General features: G+C 57.1%; 1 protein-coding gene across 7 annotated transcripts in view; it reads right to left on the reverse strand.

Annotated features, from left to right (window-relative positions):
* The window catches only part of PPP2R2C (protein phosphatase 2 regulatory subunit Bgamma), a 165051-nt gene that overhangs the window by 28592 nt on the left and 120980 nt on the right, over window positions 1-15479 (reverse strand). For all 7 annotated transcript variants that reach the window (XR_014263881.1, XM_082462549.1, XM_082462550.1 and 4 more), the window contains 2 exons: window positions 13431-13600; window positions 7928-8019 (listed from right to left, as the gene is read on the reverse strand). Coding sequence is in view for 6 of the 7 variants with exons in the window: in XM_082462549.1 (XP_082318675.1) it covers window positions 7928-8019; window positions 13431-13600 (262 nt within the window). In the remaining variant the exon portion in view is untranslated. The remainder of the gene's footprint in view (window positions 1-7927; window positions 8020-13430; window positions 13601-15479) is intronic.

Consider the following 15479-nt stretch of genomic DNA (forward strand, 5'->3'; position numbering starts at 1 on the left):
CATGGGCCTGTGCCAGGAGAAAGGGGTTGGGTTTTGGAGCAGCTGGGGTCAGGGCATACAAAGTAACTGGGGAGGTGGGAGTGAATTCCAGAAAACAATACTGAGGGTAAGGAAGTGGTCCCCTTCAATGTTCTTCAGGAGAGATGCGGACAGATTGGAATCCCTCCTCCCTTTAGGAGATGAACTGTGCTTCCTGGCGGTGTCATTGCTCCAAGATGAGCCACGAGGCCCCCTCGGTTTACAAGGGTTATGCACATGAGCCATGTCTTCAGTATCACCCGAGTCACAGGAGTAATCCCGTGCGCTGGGCTGTGCAGGGTCAGATGCTCAGGCTCCCCGAATGATGTGGAGTCACAGGCTGAAAGTGACATATGTCCTCGTAACATATTTCCTTCTTGTGGGAGAACCTGGGCTGACACCAGGAGAGTGTGGTACCTGAGGCCCCAGCCTGTAGCGTCTTCATGGGAGACCCAGGGAAGCCCACCTCCCGGGGGCCCACATGAGAATGGACAAGTTGTCATTACAAGTCACCTGTCACCTCGCCTGTGGACCATCCCTTAATGTCGGTCCTTTCTAGGTGGTGATGGCCTGGATGTGGGTTGGGGAGGCCCCTCCGCTGCCTGGTTCCTGAAACTGCTCAAGGAGAGGGATCTCCCCAGCAGAGGGAAGAGGGTAGAGTGACATCCGTCTCCTAATGTGATTGGTACAGCTCTTTGTCTCCTTTCTCACTGATAAGTCTGCCCCTCCGACCTCTGATCCTTCACAGGAAGGACCTTTCACTTGGCTTGGGGCCTGGCAAGTCTGGGCCAGAAGCCCCGTTTAGGTTCCGGCCCACAGGCAGCTCCCTGCCCAGGCTGTGCGGTTCCTGGCGATGGCCGTGTGCCCGTGAGGCCGGCCTCCCACCAGAGCCACCATCTGCATGTTAGTGCTACCTGCTCTCGACACCCAAACTGCTCTCCCTGACCTTGCGTTCAGAGATGGATGGGTAGGTATCTGGGGGCAACGAGGATGGAAAGCCCCTTCCATAAAGTGGCTCTTCCGCAGACGTTCTAGGGGCGTCCAGGCGGAAGGGGGTGAGGCCCACCCGGGCCCCAGCAGGGGGCAGAGGGCACGTGCCAACTGGGTGGTTGGAGAGGCGCTCCACAGAAAGACTGTTCGCAAATGTTCTGGAAGGTTCTAAGGGAACACAGGGAAAGTGCTGTGCCCTGGGACTGGTACATTTGGAGATTTTGAAACCACCCCCAGGCCTGAGAGGTGAGGGGAGGGAGGAGTCACAGGAGAGAGAGAGAGAAAGAGACAGAGCCAGAGAGAAGTGTATGAAGGGGGCTGTCCTCTGAAGGGAGCTGTGCCCAAAGGGACACAGTCAGCCAAGACGACAGGAAACAAGGGGGAATAAATGCTCTGGCCTCTCTTTCCACCCTCAGTCTCCTTCTAGGGTCCCCAGTGGTTAAACCCGGCCAGAAGCCAGTGGGCACGGAGGCCTGTGGATGCAGCCCATGGGGTCGGCCTCCAGGTATAGTCTCTGTGGAGAGGGTGGAGATGGGAGCTGGAGGGGCAGGTGGGGACCCCTCCGGGCTCACCTTGCAGCACTAATCACCCGTAGGCCAGCAGCCCCCCCCCCCCCCGTGCCTCTACCTCCCCGGCAGAGGCGGGGGCTCCCCGTGCAGGCGTGTCTTGTCTGAGTCCCCAGGGCCTGGCTTGGCCACCTATGGGGGAAGTGGTCCTTGAAAGAAAGACAACCCCCGCAGCAGCCAACAGGAACAGACCAAGCAGAGCCGCCCACCCCCCATGCCCCGGGGACGACAAAGACGCAGTAAATGCTTCGTAAACCAAATGCACTGAAGGGCCAGAAGCTTCTCTCATTCACTGCCAGACCTGCAGGTTCAGAAGGTACCTGCCCCCAGTAGGGGCTCACTAAGTAACTGATGAATGAATGAATGAATGAGTGAGTGAATGGATCACTGAATGCCGTGGCAGGGTCACACACAGTCACAGTCACCCTCGGAAGACTTAGGAAGGCCTGAAACAACCTGCCCAGCCACCCCCCTGCACAGGGACAGGGGGCAGACCAGGGGTGAGTGGAGGGGGCTTCTCGGACACTACCTGGGGAGCGGTGGCAGCTGGCAGTCAAAGGGTTCTGCCTTTTAAGAGGTTTGTCTAATCGCCGGAGGTGAGGAAGGGAGGGTGGGTGGAGAACTGAAACGCGCTTTCTGGCTCTATTCTCTTCTGTTCTAAAACCTTAATTGGTGTGAATAGACCCGAGTGCTGCTGATGAAATAACATGCCTGCGGAGGTGCTGGGTGGGCGTGAGGAGCCCCCCCAGCGCTGCTGGCGGGGTGTAGGGGGGTGGGGGAGAGTGCCCTCTGCTCCCTCCTTCCCAAGGAAGCCCCCCTTCTCTCCTCAGAGGTCAGCTCACGCCAGGGAAGGCTGGGTTGGCTCTGATGTCGCCTCAGTTATGGCCCGTGAGACTTCAGGACAGTGCCACCGCCCATGGGGGAAGCAGGGAGGGGGCTAAGCTTGAAGATGCCCCCAAAGCAGGGAAGATCTGGCATCTAAACGTCACTGAAGCCCAAGCCCAGGTCTCTGGGGGCTGCCCTGGGGCTGCTGTGTGTGCCAGCGGCTTCCCCCCGGGTCCAGGCGTGTGACCCTCGCCCGGGTCATCACCGGAGTGCAGAGGCTCAGCCAGACAAGGGTCGCCCTTGTTTGGGCCAGAAGACAGGGTGGAGGGCGGGGTGAGGTTGGCGCCTCCGTGAGGCTGGGGGTGGGGTCAGAGGGGCCATCCTGCCAGCCAGCGCCCAAGTGTCCCAAGGCCAGGGCATGGGGTGGGGGGAGCAGGGGGTGCTGCAGGGACAGGGCTCCTCGCATTGACCTTGGCCTTCCCACACAGCCCGGGAGGTGACACCGGGGAACCACTCCCCGGGTCTGCACTCTCCGCTGCCCTTCTTCCCGCCTCTCAGACACAGCAGGGCTGGAGGGGCGAGAGGAGGGCAGGGCAGCAGGAGGCAGCGAGCCTCTGCGGGTACAGGGAAGCCACGCCCGAGTCTTCGTGTTCAGGAGAGACAGTGGGGCTGCGAGCACGGGCCAGGTGAGCATGCAGGGCCGGACCGAGGCCTGGAGCCCCTTCTGCAAGGTGAGCGAGGAGGAGCCCGAGGCAGGGAGGAGGAGGGTGCGCTGGGCTAGTTGCCAGCGTGCATGCGCGTGCATGTGCGTGTGTGTGTGTGTCTGTGTGTGTGTATGCGTGTGCACGCCCTGCCGAGGGACTCCTGAGGCCTCGGGGGTCGGGGGTGACCAGTGGGGATGAACTCTGACCTCCCGACTCGGGGCAGCAAGCCCAACAGGCCTGTCTGCAGACAACAAGAGGGGGGCCTGCCTGGGACCCCGCCAGACGCCCCCTGTCACTCCCACAGCTGGCGTGCACGGGTGTCAGGCTCTGCATCAGGCTGGGTCACAGGGCGGACCCCCGGCACAGGGACCTGTGCACAGGAGGTCAGTGCCGATGGAGCCGGGGGGCCGAGCTTCATTACGAGGGGACCCCTGTCTTTGCTCCTTCCTGATCGCCCGCTCTGCCTGGCCCTGGGACACTGGCTGACACTGGGATGACACTGCCAAGCCAGCAGCAGGAGAAGGTGGATTCTCTCCTTCCTCCACCCCTCCCTCATCTCCCCGCTCCTCGTGATGTCCCTCACCCCCACCCTATGAGGTGGTCCTCCCAGAGCCTGCAGGGGCACAGACCCACCTACAAGCTCTTAAAACCCATACCAGCCCCGCCCGGGGTGGGCTCAGCAGCCTGGGGGTAGGTGCAGCACGTTGGATGGGGGAATCAGAGAGTCCCAAGGGCCAAGGCCTCCCTTCCCTGGGCCCAGAGCAGCTGCTGTGAAGCGGAAAGAGCGGAGCTCACCAGCTCAGACTGGGGTCAGGAGCCGGGCAGGAGGCCCTGATGCTGGGTGACCTGCGGAAGACAGGGAGAGAGGCCTTTCTCTCTCCACCTGCTTTACTTGGGCCTAAAAGGCAAAGGCAAAGGCACGCTCCACAAGCACATGCAGTGTGGACAGTGCTTGGGTCGGGTCAGCCACCTGGGTCCAGATCCCAGCTCTGCCCCTGACATGCTTCCTAGCTCCCCGTGCAGTTTTCCCATCTATAAAATGGGGTAACGAGGGACCCCAGCCCCTGGTGAGAATGGACTAGATAACAAGGTAAAACACTTAGAACAGTGCTGAGCTCAATAAATCCCACCTCCTGTTATGTATTAAATGCCAACAGGTATTTCTGGATTCTAACCATCCGTGTGGCCTGAAGCCCCACCCACCTGTCTGACTGGGAGCCCAAGACTAGGGAAGCAGAAGGAGAGAGTGGGTGATGGATTCCCAGAGAAGGAATCTGCGTGCCAAGGGACCCGACCAGGGGGGCCTCGCCCCCTCCCTCCCTGCCAGCAGGGGCGAGAGAAGAGAGAAGGCCGCCCTCCCGCCACCCATTTCTCTAGGGAACAGTTCACAGGACCCAGTGGGCGCTTTCACACAACACCCATCCTTCTCCTGAGCCATCAGGGGAAGGGAGAGTGAGATCATTAAAGTTATTTGTAACCCACACAGCTGCTAATCCTCCTTCCATTTGGCTGAGGGATGCAGCTGACACCTCTCGGGGGGAGGGAGCCCCATCACACCTGCAGGGAGGGCTCTCTCTCACCTCGGAACACCAGGTCCCAGCGCCCTGCAAACCACACCAGGACAGGATGGCCCATTGCTCCCATTCTTAGGTGTTCTCTAACATTCCAGAAGGTTCTTTTAACAGGGAAAAGGGCAGTCCCTGCCCTGGCTTGCATCTAGGCAAGTTGCTTCACCTCTGCCAGCCTCATTTTCCTCATCTGCACGTGGGGACCACGGTCCTGGCTGCCCTTGTCCCCAGGCTCTCTTCTTTCCACTGGGAAAAGGCTCCTGCCCCATCCCTGTGGTTCTGGAGAGTGAACAATCATGGTGCTCTACCGCCCCCTGCTGGCCAACTGTGGCATGCAATAAATCATGTCCATGCTGATTGGCTCCAAAGTGAGCATGTGACCCAAACAAAGCCAATCAGAGCCTTCCATGAGAATTTTCCATATACCTAGAAGGGTGATTGTGGGCTGAGAGGACAATGGAAGGGGGACTATTTGGGGTCACCATCCCGAACAGCAAGGGGCAGCCATCTGTAGTAGGAGAGGATGAGGCTAGTGTTTAAGAAGAAGCAAGGAGGCTCAGAGATGGGAGTGGACAGAGAGGAGATGGCCCCAAAGGTACAGCATGAGCCCTGGGGTAGCCTTGCTTGAACTTCTCAGAACAAGCTTAGGCTTATCTGATTCCTGCAACTGGAAGATACTTGGTTGACACAAATCCCTTCTTCCCAGGCAGAACAGGTCAAGGGGAGCTTCCTAGAAGAGGTGGCATTTGAGGTGGGTCTTGGTGGCTCAGCAGGGTTCTTTCAGACAAGACAAACAACAGACCGGTGTGTGCAAATCATCGGACCATCCGCTGCCAATATGGAGCCATGGTCTTGCCTGGAGTTTCACACGCAGGGTCTTATCCTCAAAGCAGCCCTTGAAAGTCATGATTTATTAGAACTACTTTCCAGGTGAGCAGACTCAGAGAAGTCAGGTGGCTTATTCAAGCATGCAGTTGGAGAGTGGTGGAGCACGGTCTGGAAATCGAGGGTGTCTGACCCCAAAACCGCTGCCCTTTCCCTGCCCCCAGGCTGCGCATCTAAGTCTTGCTAGAGTTGGGTAAGGGGCGCTGTGAGGGTTATCAGCTCTGTGCTGATAACCACCAGCTCTGTGCTGCTACCTATACAACTGGCATACTGGAAGCTTCCCATTAACATGAGAAGGACAGAAAACGCTGAGCTGAGGGATTCAGAAGGTTTGCTTTGGTTTTCAAGGCTGAGGGCCCTGGAGGGCAGCACTTGCTTCTCCCCTTTGCCTCTGAGCTCCTGGAAGGCCGGGACCAGGCTTTATTTACCTTGGGATCCTCCGCTATGGGGCTTGCTGGGCTCATAGGATGCTTGTGCTGAAGTGGAAGGAGGTGGCATACCCCTATGCCTTCCAGAAGGTCAACAACCATTGACTGGACACTCCTGAGGCCCCAAGTGAGGGGCTCAGGATGGACTGAGCGACAGTCCCACTCCCAGGGGCACCTCAACCAGTGGGGAAGGCAAACAGAGGCAAGATGAAAACATGTAATAAATGCAAAGGCACAGAAGGAAAACCCAGGAGGCTGGGGGTGTCAAGATGCAGAGGACCCCGAGGGCTTCCTGGAGGAGGTGGCCTTGAGTTGAGTCAGTAAAGTGAGGTGACAGCAGGAGTGAGCCAGGTGCAGTGTGTCAGGGTTCCAGGGAGTGGGAGTAGAGCGGGTTGTGGAGGAAGGTGGCAGGGACTACCAAGGCTGGGGTGGCTGGCATGTAAAGTGCATGGCAGGAAGTGATGGGTGAGAGGCAGGACAGCAGCTCCAGGCTGGGCACCCGAAAGCCAGGAAGAGAAGGCGGCTCCAGTCTCTGGAAGCCCAGCATCCCTGTTCATGGACGCCCCCTGGCGGTGATGTGAAGGAAAGGCGGGCAGTGGTCACAACCACTGGGAGCCCAACACATAAAGACAGAAAGACAGACAGGCAGACAGACAGACAGACACACACAGTGTGGAATCCCCTTTTTGCCATCTTCTGAGATTCTAATAGACCCCCAGCCCCAGACCTACTGCCGGTAATCCCTGGGGAACCCCCAGTGTGTCAGCCTGGGGGCAGGCCCCTGGAGGGAGTGCCGCGGGTCCCCTCTGACCCCGCTGCATCAGCCCGGTCTCAGGCCAGGGCCTCCACCTGGTTTTCTAAGTGTCCTTCAGCGGACGCCCTGTGCCCACCGTACTGGTTCCTCTGAGAGCACTGTCCACTTGGAGACTCCTCAGGCCAAGTGAGCCCCAGGATGCTGGCAGAAGCTCTAGGGGAGCCCCACCCCGGACACAGCAGCTTGACCCCCCTTGGGTCCCCACCCATCTTCCCTGGCGGTCCCGGTGGGTCTGTGCTCACAGCCACACAGGGTGGTAGCACAGAAGCTCTCACACGACCACGGCGGTGCCGGCCACACTCAGAAATCGGAGACAGCCCAGCCTGCTCCCGGCTGGACACGCAGGACTGACGGGGTCCACGTGGATGGACGCACCCCGGGATGGCACCTGAGTCGAAGGCTGCCGGCTCTCCCTCCGCCCCTTCTCCCTCGCCAAACCCGCTCCACTAGTGAAGTGTGACGGCCGACAGGCCGATCTCCTGGCCAGAGTGCTTTCCATCCCTGCACGGTCTGGTCAGCTGGGTCCCTGCCCTGGGCCTTCCCTGTCCACACTCGCCCTGGGCTGAGCCAGGTGATGGGGAAGCAGGAACTCAGGTCAGGCTCAGAGCCATTTCCCCGGTGGGTGGGGCTGTGAGAGGCAGATGCACCTATGGAAGCCCCCAGTCCCAAAAGGTGCAGGAGCTCCGCCATGCTCCCCGGAGCCCAGTGGGCCTGAAGCTACAACCACGATGGCCGGAGGAGGGTGGAGGCGGGTGTAGACCGGTGGCTAAAGCCCTCCCCGCCTCGGGGCTCTGGCACCTGAACAGCCCTCACTCCTGACAACCTGGGGGAGGGGCTGCACGGTGAGGGACCCGGAATTGACTAAAGATGTTTCCACTACCACTCAGGAGAACAGGGCTCCACATGGACGTTAGGTATAGTTTCAGAACATGAAGTTTCATTTCTGCCCTTGAATCTGAGAGCTGAGAGCTCGAACCTGCCACAAGAAAGACTGGGGGCTCCTTGGAACACCTTGATTCCTCAGGCTTGATAACAGTTAGTTCCCTTGACACATCCCGCCCAGGTCACCAGCCGGCCCTGCAGTGGAAGGTCCCTAGTTAGGCGGGTGGGATCCAAGGTCTGAGGTTACCTGTCGCTCCCATTCCAGGCGCATTCGAACTTGTCAAAAATGCAGTCGTTCTCATACAGGGAACAGAGCTTGCTCCGAAGGTAATCGTGGACCTGGTGAGAGAAGGGGACGGGGTGAGTCGAGGGGGGCACCCCGACAGTCCTGGGCCCCCTCCACGAGGAGGGTCTCACTGAGCAGGGCTGTGCCCTCCGGGGTCTGGACGGCACTCCCAACTCAGCCCTGCTCATCGGGAAGGGTCCATAGCCTGGCACATGGCCGACCCCTGAGCTGTGGCCAGAGAGGGGACAGTCACAGTGACAGAGGGAATAACGCCGCCGGGGACCAAATCCTGGCTTTGCTCCTCCCTGGCTGTGTGACCCTGGACAGTGTCTTCACCTCTCTGAGCCTTGGTTTATTCATCCTTAAAGTGATAAGAGCACACACCTCATGGGTGTTCTGGGATCAAATGTAAGTGACTATTTGGTATAGGGTCATGTCCCCTGAGGACCATAGTCACCGTGCGCACACTGGTGACCATCATGGAGAAAAGGGGAAGGAGAATTCACACAGGGCTCTCAAGCGTGATCTCGGCAGACGCCACCTGCCCCGTTTTATAGATGGGGCACTGAAGCTCAGAGGTTAAGTAACTGGCCCAGAGTCACACAGCGTACAAGTGGAAGACCAGGATCCTCTCCCAGGGTTACCAGACACCACAGGAGAGATGGCGATGCCCCATGACCTGCGTCCATCTGACTGTAGCCCCATCCCACAAGCTCTGCACCCACGGGGCCTCCTGGGTGCCAGCTCTCTTCGGGGACATGGCCCTGCCCTCCGGGTGGCGGAAGGGGCAGGTAAATGGGTAACATGAAGCCTGAACTCCTGGCTCTGCCCCTCTGTGACCCAGGGGAGTCAGTTAGCTGCTACGAGCCTCAGGTTTCCCGTCTGAAAAGCGGGTCATGAGATTCCCCCCACCGCCGGAGAAGAGCATGAAGATTCAGGGCGACGACCATGGGGCAAAGCACCAGGTAGGTGTTTGTGACCCCGATTAACTATGGCGGGATGGAGAGAAAAAAATGCCCAACTCCTGCTGGGCAGTGACATTGGCCACAAACCAAGGGTCAAGTGCAGGGAGGGGTGGGGAAGAAAAGGAGGGTTTTTGTCCTTTTCTGTCTGGGAACCTCTTATTCATCTTTGAAAACCCAACTTTAGAGCAGGTCTCCTCCTCTGGCAGCCCCCCTGGATTCCCCCGGGCTGAACTTCTCTCTCTGACTTCTCAGGGCATCAGGTGTACCTGAGGTTCCTGCCCTGACTTAGTGTGTGTTTATATTGACCCCGCAGCCTGGAAGGTTCTTAACACAGGACTTCCTCAGGCCTCGGATGGCATGCCCCTCCCCAGAGAGGGCTCCCTGCCCGCCCCGCCCACAAAGCTTGCTCCGCTGCCCTTCTCTTCCCACTCAACCTGCACTCCTGCTTTATTTTTATTTTTTGGCCATGCCTCGCAGCTTATGGGATCTTAGTTCCCCAATGAGGGATTGAACTCAGGCCCTCGGCAGTGAAAGTGCCGAGTCCTAACCACTGGACCGCCAGGGAATTCCCTGAACTCCTGTTTTAATTTCTGTCCATACACTGACATCACCCAGATGTTTCTCTCCAGCCAGGGCCTCTCTCCCCAAAGTCCACACTAGACTGTCCAGACCCCTCGAGGCTAGTGAACCCTGGTCCCTCTACCGTCCCCCATCCTTCCCGTACAAAGGTACAAAGGCCACAGGTGACAGCATGTTTCCACACACTTCTTGTCTCTCATACCCACACTCAGCCTGTCCAGAATCCAAAGCAATCCGGAACCCAGTCCCTTCTCACCACATCTGTCCTACGTTGCCACCCTGCTCCAAGCACCACCACCCAGCTTATTGCAAACGACTCCTGACTACTCTCCCTGTGTCTGCCTACACCCCAATCCCCAGCCCTGGTCTATCTTACAGGCAGCAGAGGGATCCCTTTGAAACCAAGCTGAATCACGTCATGCCTCTGCTCAAAACCCTCCGGTGCACACAAGTCCCCCTGGTCACCTCTCTGACCTCAGGCTCTTCTTCTCTCCCATATGTGCACTCTGCTCCAGCTGGCTCCTCACCATTCCTTTTTTTTTTTTTTTGGCCATGCTGTGCGGCATGTGGGATCTTAGTTCCCTGACCAGGGATTGAACCAGCGCCCCCTGCATTGGAAGTGCAGTCTTAACCACTGGACCCCCCAGGGAAGTCTCTCCTCACCATTTCTTGAGCGTACTAACCATGTTCCTGCCTCAGGACCTTTGCACTTGCTCTTCCCTCCTCTGGGAACACCCTCCCTGTAGAGGGCTCATGCCCTTATTTCCCCTAGGCTTCAGCATCCCTGCTTTCTCTGCCTCAGCCCCTGGTTTGTCACTCTTTTGGAAGCTTGTGATTATTTCACCTATTTGCTTGGTTTCTGGTCCTCTTCCCTGCTGAAACGGATGCCCCGCTAGGCAGGACTTATTTGTCTTGCTCCCTAACAATTTCCCAGTGGGGTGCACCGGGCCTGGCACATCACAGGACCTCAATACATTTTTTAAAAATAAATGAGTGGGGTTAGAGGCAACTGGAGACGGTGGGGCTGGGCTCCCCAGGTGGGCCACCTGTCTGAAGAAATAGCAGGGCCCTCCCCCAGCTGTTCCCCTTTCTCCACTCTGCTTCCTCAAAAGCCCTCAGCGCCTCTCACGTGGTGTGTGTCTGTGGCTAGAGGTCTCCTAGCCCATGGCCACACCAGGCTCAGGTTCACTGTGTTCCTGTCATCTGGGACCCTTGAGGGTGAGGCCACAGCTCCTCCCTCCCTCTGAGCCCAGGGTCTAGTGAGGCACAGAGCACCAGCCCCGTATGTGTACGACTAAGATGAATAGGGATAAATGGTGCCTGATGTCATTCCTGGCCGCAGACAGATTGTTAAGATGCTCGTGTTCCCCCCTCCAGGTTGGCACGTTTGTGTGTGCTCCTTGCAGTCAAGGCAGCCTCACTGATGCACTCGTCCAAACACACGTGCTGTTCTCTCCTGCATACTGAGTGCCTCCTGCCCTCTGGTGGCAGGGTGAGGAAAGGTGCTGACTATGGAGTAAGAGAGACGAATCTAAGGTCAGCTGCTTGCTACTCTACCACCACAAATACGCCATTTAACTCAATTTTCTCCAAATAAAATGGGATAGAGAGAACACTGTCCCCACCTCCCAGGACAGCTGGGAGGCTTAGAAGAGGAAAAGTGTGCCAAGGTCTTAGGTCAATGAAGCACGTGCTAAGGCTCACTCAACACCCATCCCTACTCTTTTCTCCCTGTCTTCTTCAACCACAGAGGCCGTAAACCTACTAAGTTTTCCAGCCTGGTCATGGGCCTGTTCTAGCCAACGAGTTGTAAGAGGTCTTCTGAGGAGTGTTCTGGGAAAGCTTTTGTGTTCATAATAAAACATACCACAGATCCAACCAGCACAGTCTTTCACATTTCCTCCTTTCCTGAACAGATGGTCGACATAGTTCCTGGAGTTGTGGCAGCCGTTTTGCCACCATGAGGTATCAAATATGAAGGTAGAAAACCAACACTCAAACGATGGTGAACTAAATCACAGAAGTGGCTATTGGGACACTGAGCAGGTCACAAAGCCACTAACTATTCTAGGATACTCTAGGCTTCTTGTGAAGGGAGAAAAGCCCCTATCTATTCAGTGCTGCAAGTCAGCCAAACACAATTCTGTTATACACAATTTCCAGCACCTAACAGTTAAAAAATGTTAGTTATGTTGGTTTTATGTACAGATTACTATTTTAGAATCAATAGGTCAGCTCGGCCAGAAGCCAAGCACCCAGCTTTGGACCTGGTCCTCCAGAGCAGTGATTCTCCCACTTTACTGGGTCCTCACGTGCTTTGGGAATCTGAAGCCTCTGGACCCTCTCCTCACAAAATGCTCACATTAAACACTGCACTTAGTTTCAGGGTCCGGGGGCTTTTGCTGACACCAGGGACACGAAAGGCTGAGGGGCCTCAGGGGGTTGGACACAGTCATGTCCCTGGGCAGCCTCTGGGAAGGGCATGCTCTGGGAAGGTGCCAGAACAGTCAGTCCCACAGGCCTGAGCAGGGGTTAAGTCATTCCTGCCCCAATCTCTGACCCCTCCCATTCCCAAGGGTAGAGGAGGGGCTGATCCCTTCCTGGGATGTGCAGTGGGAGCAGGAGGCCTGCTGGGTCAGAACCGGAGGGAGTGGCAGGACCTCCAGTAAACACAAGTGGCTAACAAAGGGGCCCTTTCATGAATCCATCATCCCGAGGGAGCTGGGGGGCGGGGGAAGGGCACCGGAGCCGCCCCAGACGTCCCTGTGGGTGTGGAGCTGCCAGAAGCACACGTGTCCCAGGTCAGACTCTGAGTACCCCGTCTTCCCTTCTCAGCTCTGTGCCCCTTCCCAGTGGGGCCCCTCCGCCTCCCAGGACACTGCCCTACCCCAGGCCTTGGCAGGGAAAGAAGACAGGGAAGGGGGCTGTGCAGCTCCCACTTGGGCCCCGAATCTGTCACTGCCCAACTGTAAGGCAGCTCCCCATATCCTAACCTCTCAGCATCCCAGGTTCCCTTCCTGTCAAGTGGGGACGATGGCACCCCATTCAGAGGGGCAGTAAGGAATAGAGGTGAAAAATATATGTGGCACTCTGTGTGCACCCAATACTTGGTGACACTATGAGGGTTTGGCTGGGTCTTCTGGGGGGGGTGTTTTCCCACTCACATCTGCACAACCAAATCCTACTCATCCTACAAGGTCCAGCACAAATGTCACCTCCTTCAAGAAGCCTCCCAGACTGCCCCAGCTAAAGACATAACTGGCGCAGCTTTAAAACAGTCCCATATTTCTTTCCAGTCCCCGCCAAATTTTAACATCACGTGAATTTTGTTTTCTACTCCCTAATATATATGGATGAATCATAACAGAAAAATAATAAACGACTTTCCAGGAAGGTGTCCCATGCTTCACCCTGTATGCCTGGCTGAAGAAGCCTGCACCGAGGATTTAGAAATGTACCCCGCTCCCATTTCACCGCTGTATCACTAGCTAAGGACGCTCCCTGGGAGAGGGCAGTGCTTAGCCTGCGTTAATGGTAGGACTGCAGACGCCGGCTCCGGGGGAGGGAAGCCATCGTCTGCACCCTCAAACTGAGCCCAGCCTGATGCTCATCTTTCTCCCCTGGACCTTGGACTGCAGGCCTAGTCAAAGCCCTGCCTCAGGGCGGGAGCCAGAAGCAGATGACACACAGCTCCCCGTGAGGCGGGCCTGAGCAAGTTCTCCTGTCCGTCCTTGGCTGAGCTATGTGGGATGAGATGCCTGATTTCTCAAGCCTCAGTGTCTTCACCTGCAAAATGGGCTTATGAAAGCCACCCTATAGCTGGGAAAGCCCCTCAGTGTGAGTTCTCAGCACAGGGAAGGGCGGCTGCGGGTCTCCCACCCGCAGAGGGGCTGCGAGGTTTTCCAGGCATCAGTGCCCACCTGGTAGGTCTCTATGGGCCGCGCCTCCATGTTCAGGTCCCAGACCTTGACTGTGAGGTAATCGCGGGTGAGCATGTACCGGCCGCTGTGGCTGAACTTCACGTCCGACACGGAGGAAATAATTTCCGAGAAGAAGGAGCGGTTACTGGGGTCCTCGGGCTCTTCAAATACTGCGGAGACAAAAACAAGCACCGTCACCGGGCCGCTCCCACCCGTGGGGTCCAAGCGACAGACGGCTCCGTTTCCACTCTGGGCTCATGCGGTAGGTCATTTATTCGTTCATCAAACTTATAACTAAATACAGGTCAGGCCCAGGCCCAGATGAATCCTCCAAAGAGGGAAGAACCAGCTCTTGGAACAGTGTTTATTGAGCATTTACTCTAAGCCAGATTCTGTGCTGAGCCTTTCCCGTGTGTTACCTTATCTAACTCCCCAATAAAAACATCAGGTCGGTACCACTAATATTCCCATTTTATAGCCAAGAAAACTGAGGCATGGATGGCCTCAGAGCTGGAAAAAGTGGTGGAGGAGGGATCTGAACCCAGAGCTGTACTCAATGTGCTGCTCTCTGCTGCCTCCTGCTGGTGATGCCAAACGCCAGGACTGTGAGGTGTCCAGGCATCCTCGAAGGTGCTGGACCACGTCCTGGACTAGGCTGGGCACTGCCTGTGGTTCTAACTGGCTCCGGGGCCTCTGTTCATGGTGCACACATGGCCGAGCCCCACTCATAGGTATGTTCTGTTTGGCTGCCATGCGGGTTGTAGCAAAATCAAACCTTGCTACCAGGGATGCAGCCTGAGTCCCGTTTGCTGCCTGCCACCCACCTCCTATTATTTTAGCTCAGCTGCTCCAGACAGGAAGTTGCTTACCTGACCCCTGAAGGCAACAGCTTGCTGCCTTTACCAGAGATCCCAGAGTGGGCAGTGAGCGGCTCCCCAAGCAGCGTCCCTTCCCTGCTCTCCCCCATAACCTGGCCTTCCTGACACAAGGAGTTTCCCAGGCAGCAGGACAAGCTCTTCCAAGTTCCATGTCTGTTGCTGGCTGTCCCAATAGTTTGCCCACCTCACTGGACAATCAGATCCTACAGTGGCCCTGGTGCTGCAGCAGGATGGAAATTAGGGTCCCTGCTGACCATTTAGGACCTGGGCCATGGATGGGCCTGGGGGTCAGGGAAGTGGATGGGATGGTAGGTTGGCAGCCATCTACAGCCAGTCTGGAAGGACTTTTAAACATTTAACAACCTGCCCAGCTGTCCCCACGGGCACCGGCTGAGTGGCTGCCCTGCCTGCTGGTCTCCAGGCTCCAGGCTTAAAACAGGGAAGCAGAGAGCTGATCACATGTCCCCAGAGGCTCACAGGAGTGCCCTTCCTGCTGGCCCCTCCTATGTGGGAAAGTCCCATATCCCACTTCCCAGGTCTGTCCCAGCCCCTTACCCCCCATCTGGGAACCCGTTCTTCTTCTTCTCCAAGGTAGACACTGCTCCTGCCTTTCCCAGAGATACAACTCCTGCCCAGCTCCCCTCTGCAGGGTGGCTGGAAACATTTCATGCCAATCGGATGCTCTCATGTGGTCATGCCTACATGCATTCACTCACACTCTCAGTTAACCAGTCCATACTGAGTGCCCACCATAGCCAGGCACTGTTTGAGGCCCTGGAATGCTGCAGTGAGCAACACCTCCATTCTCTTGGAGCCCACATTCTCCTCCCGGAGACAGACAGTAAAACTCAGTGACATGCGATACCGTTGGGCCATGGTGGAAGAAAGATAAAGTAAGTGAGGACACAGAGAGAAATGGGGGCTGGTGATTTGGATAGACAGGGCCTCTATGGGAGAGCACATCTGAGCAGAGACGTGAATGAAGTGAGATACCAGGGAGTAGAACTCCAGGCAGAAGTCACAGCATGTGCAAAGGCCCTGAGACAGGGATGAGCTGAAGGCCACGTAGGCTGAGAAAGGCGAGAGCGAGGGGCTGTAAGCCACGGGAAGGGCGTCATCCTGTAGGCAATAGGGAGCCACAGAAGGGCTCGGAGAGAGGAAGGGCGTGGCA

The sequence above is a fragment of the Balaenoptera physalus genome (assembly GCF_965194825.1).
Source record: "Balaenoptera physalus genome assembly, chromosome: 5".
NCBI lineage: Eukaryota > Metazoa > Chordata > Mammalia > Artiodactyla > Balaenopteridae > Balaenoptera > Balaenoptera physalus.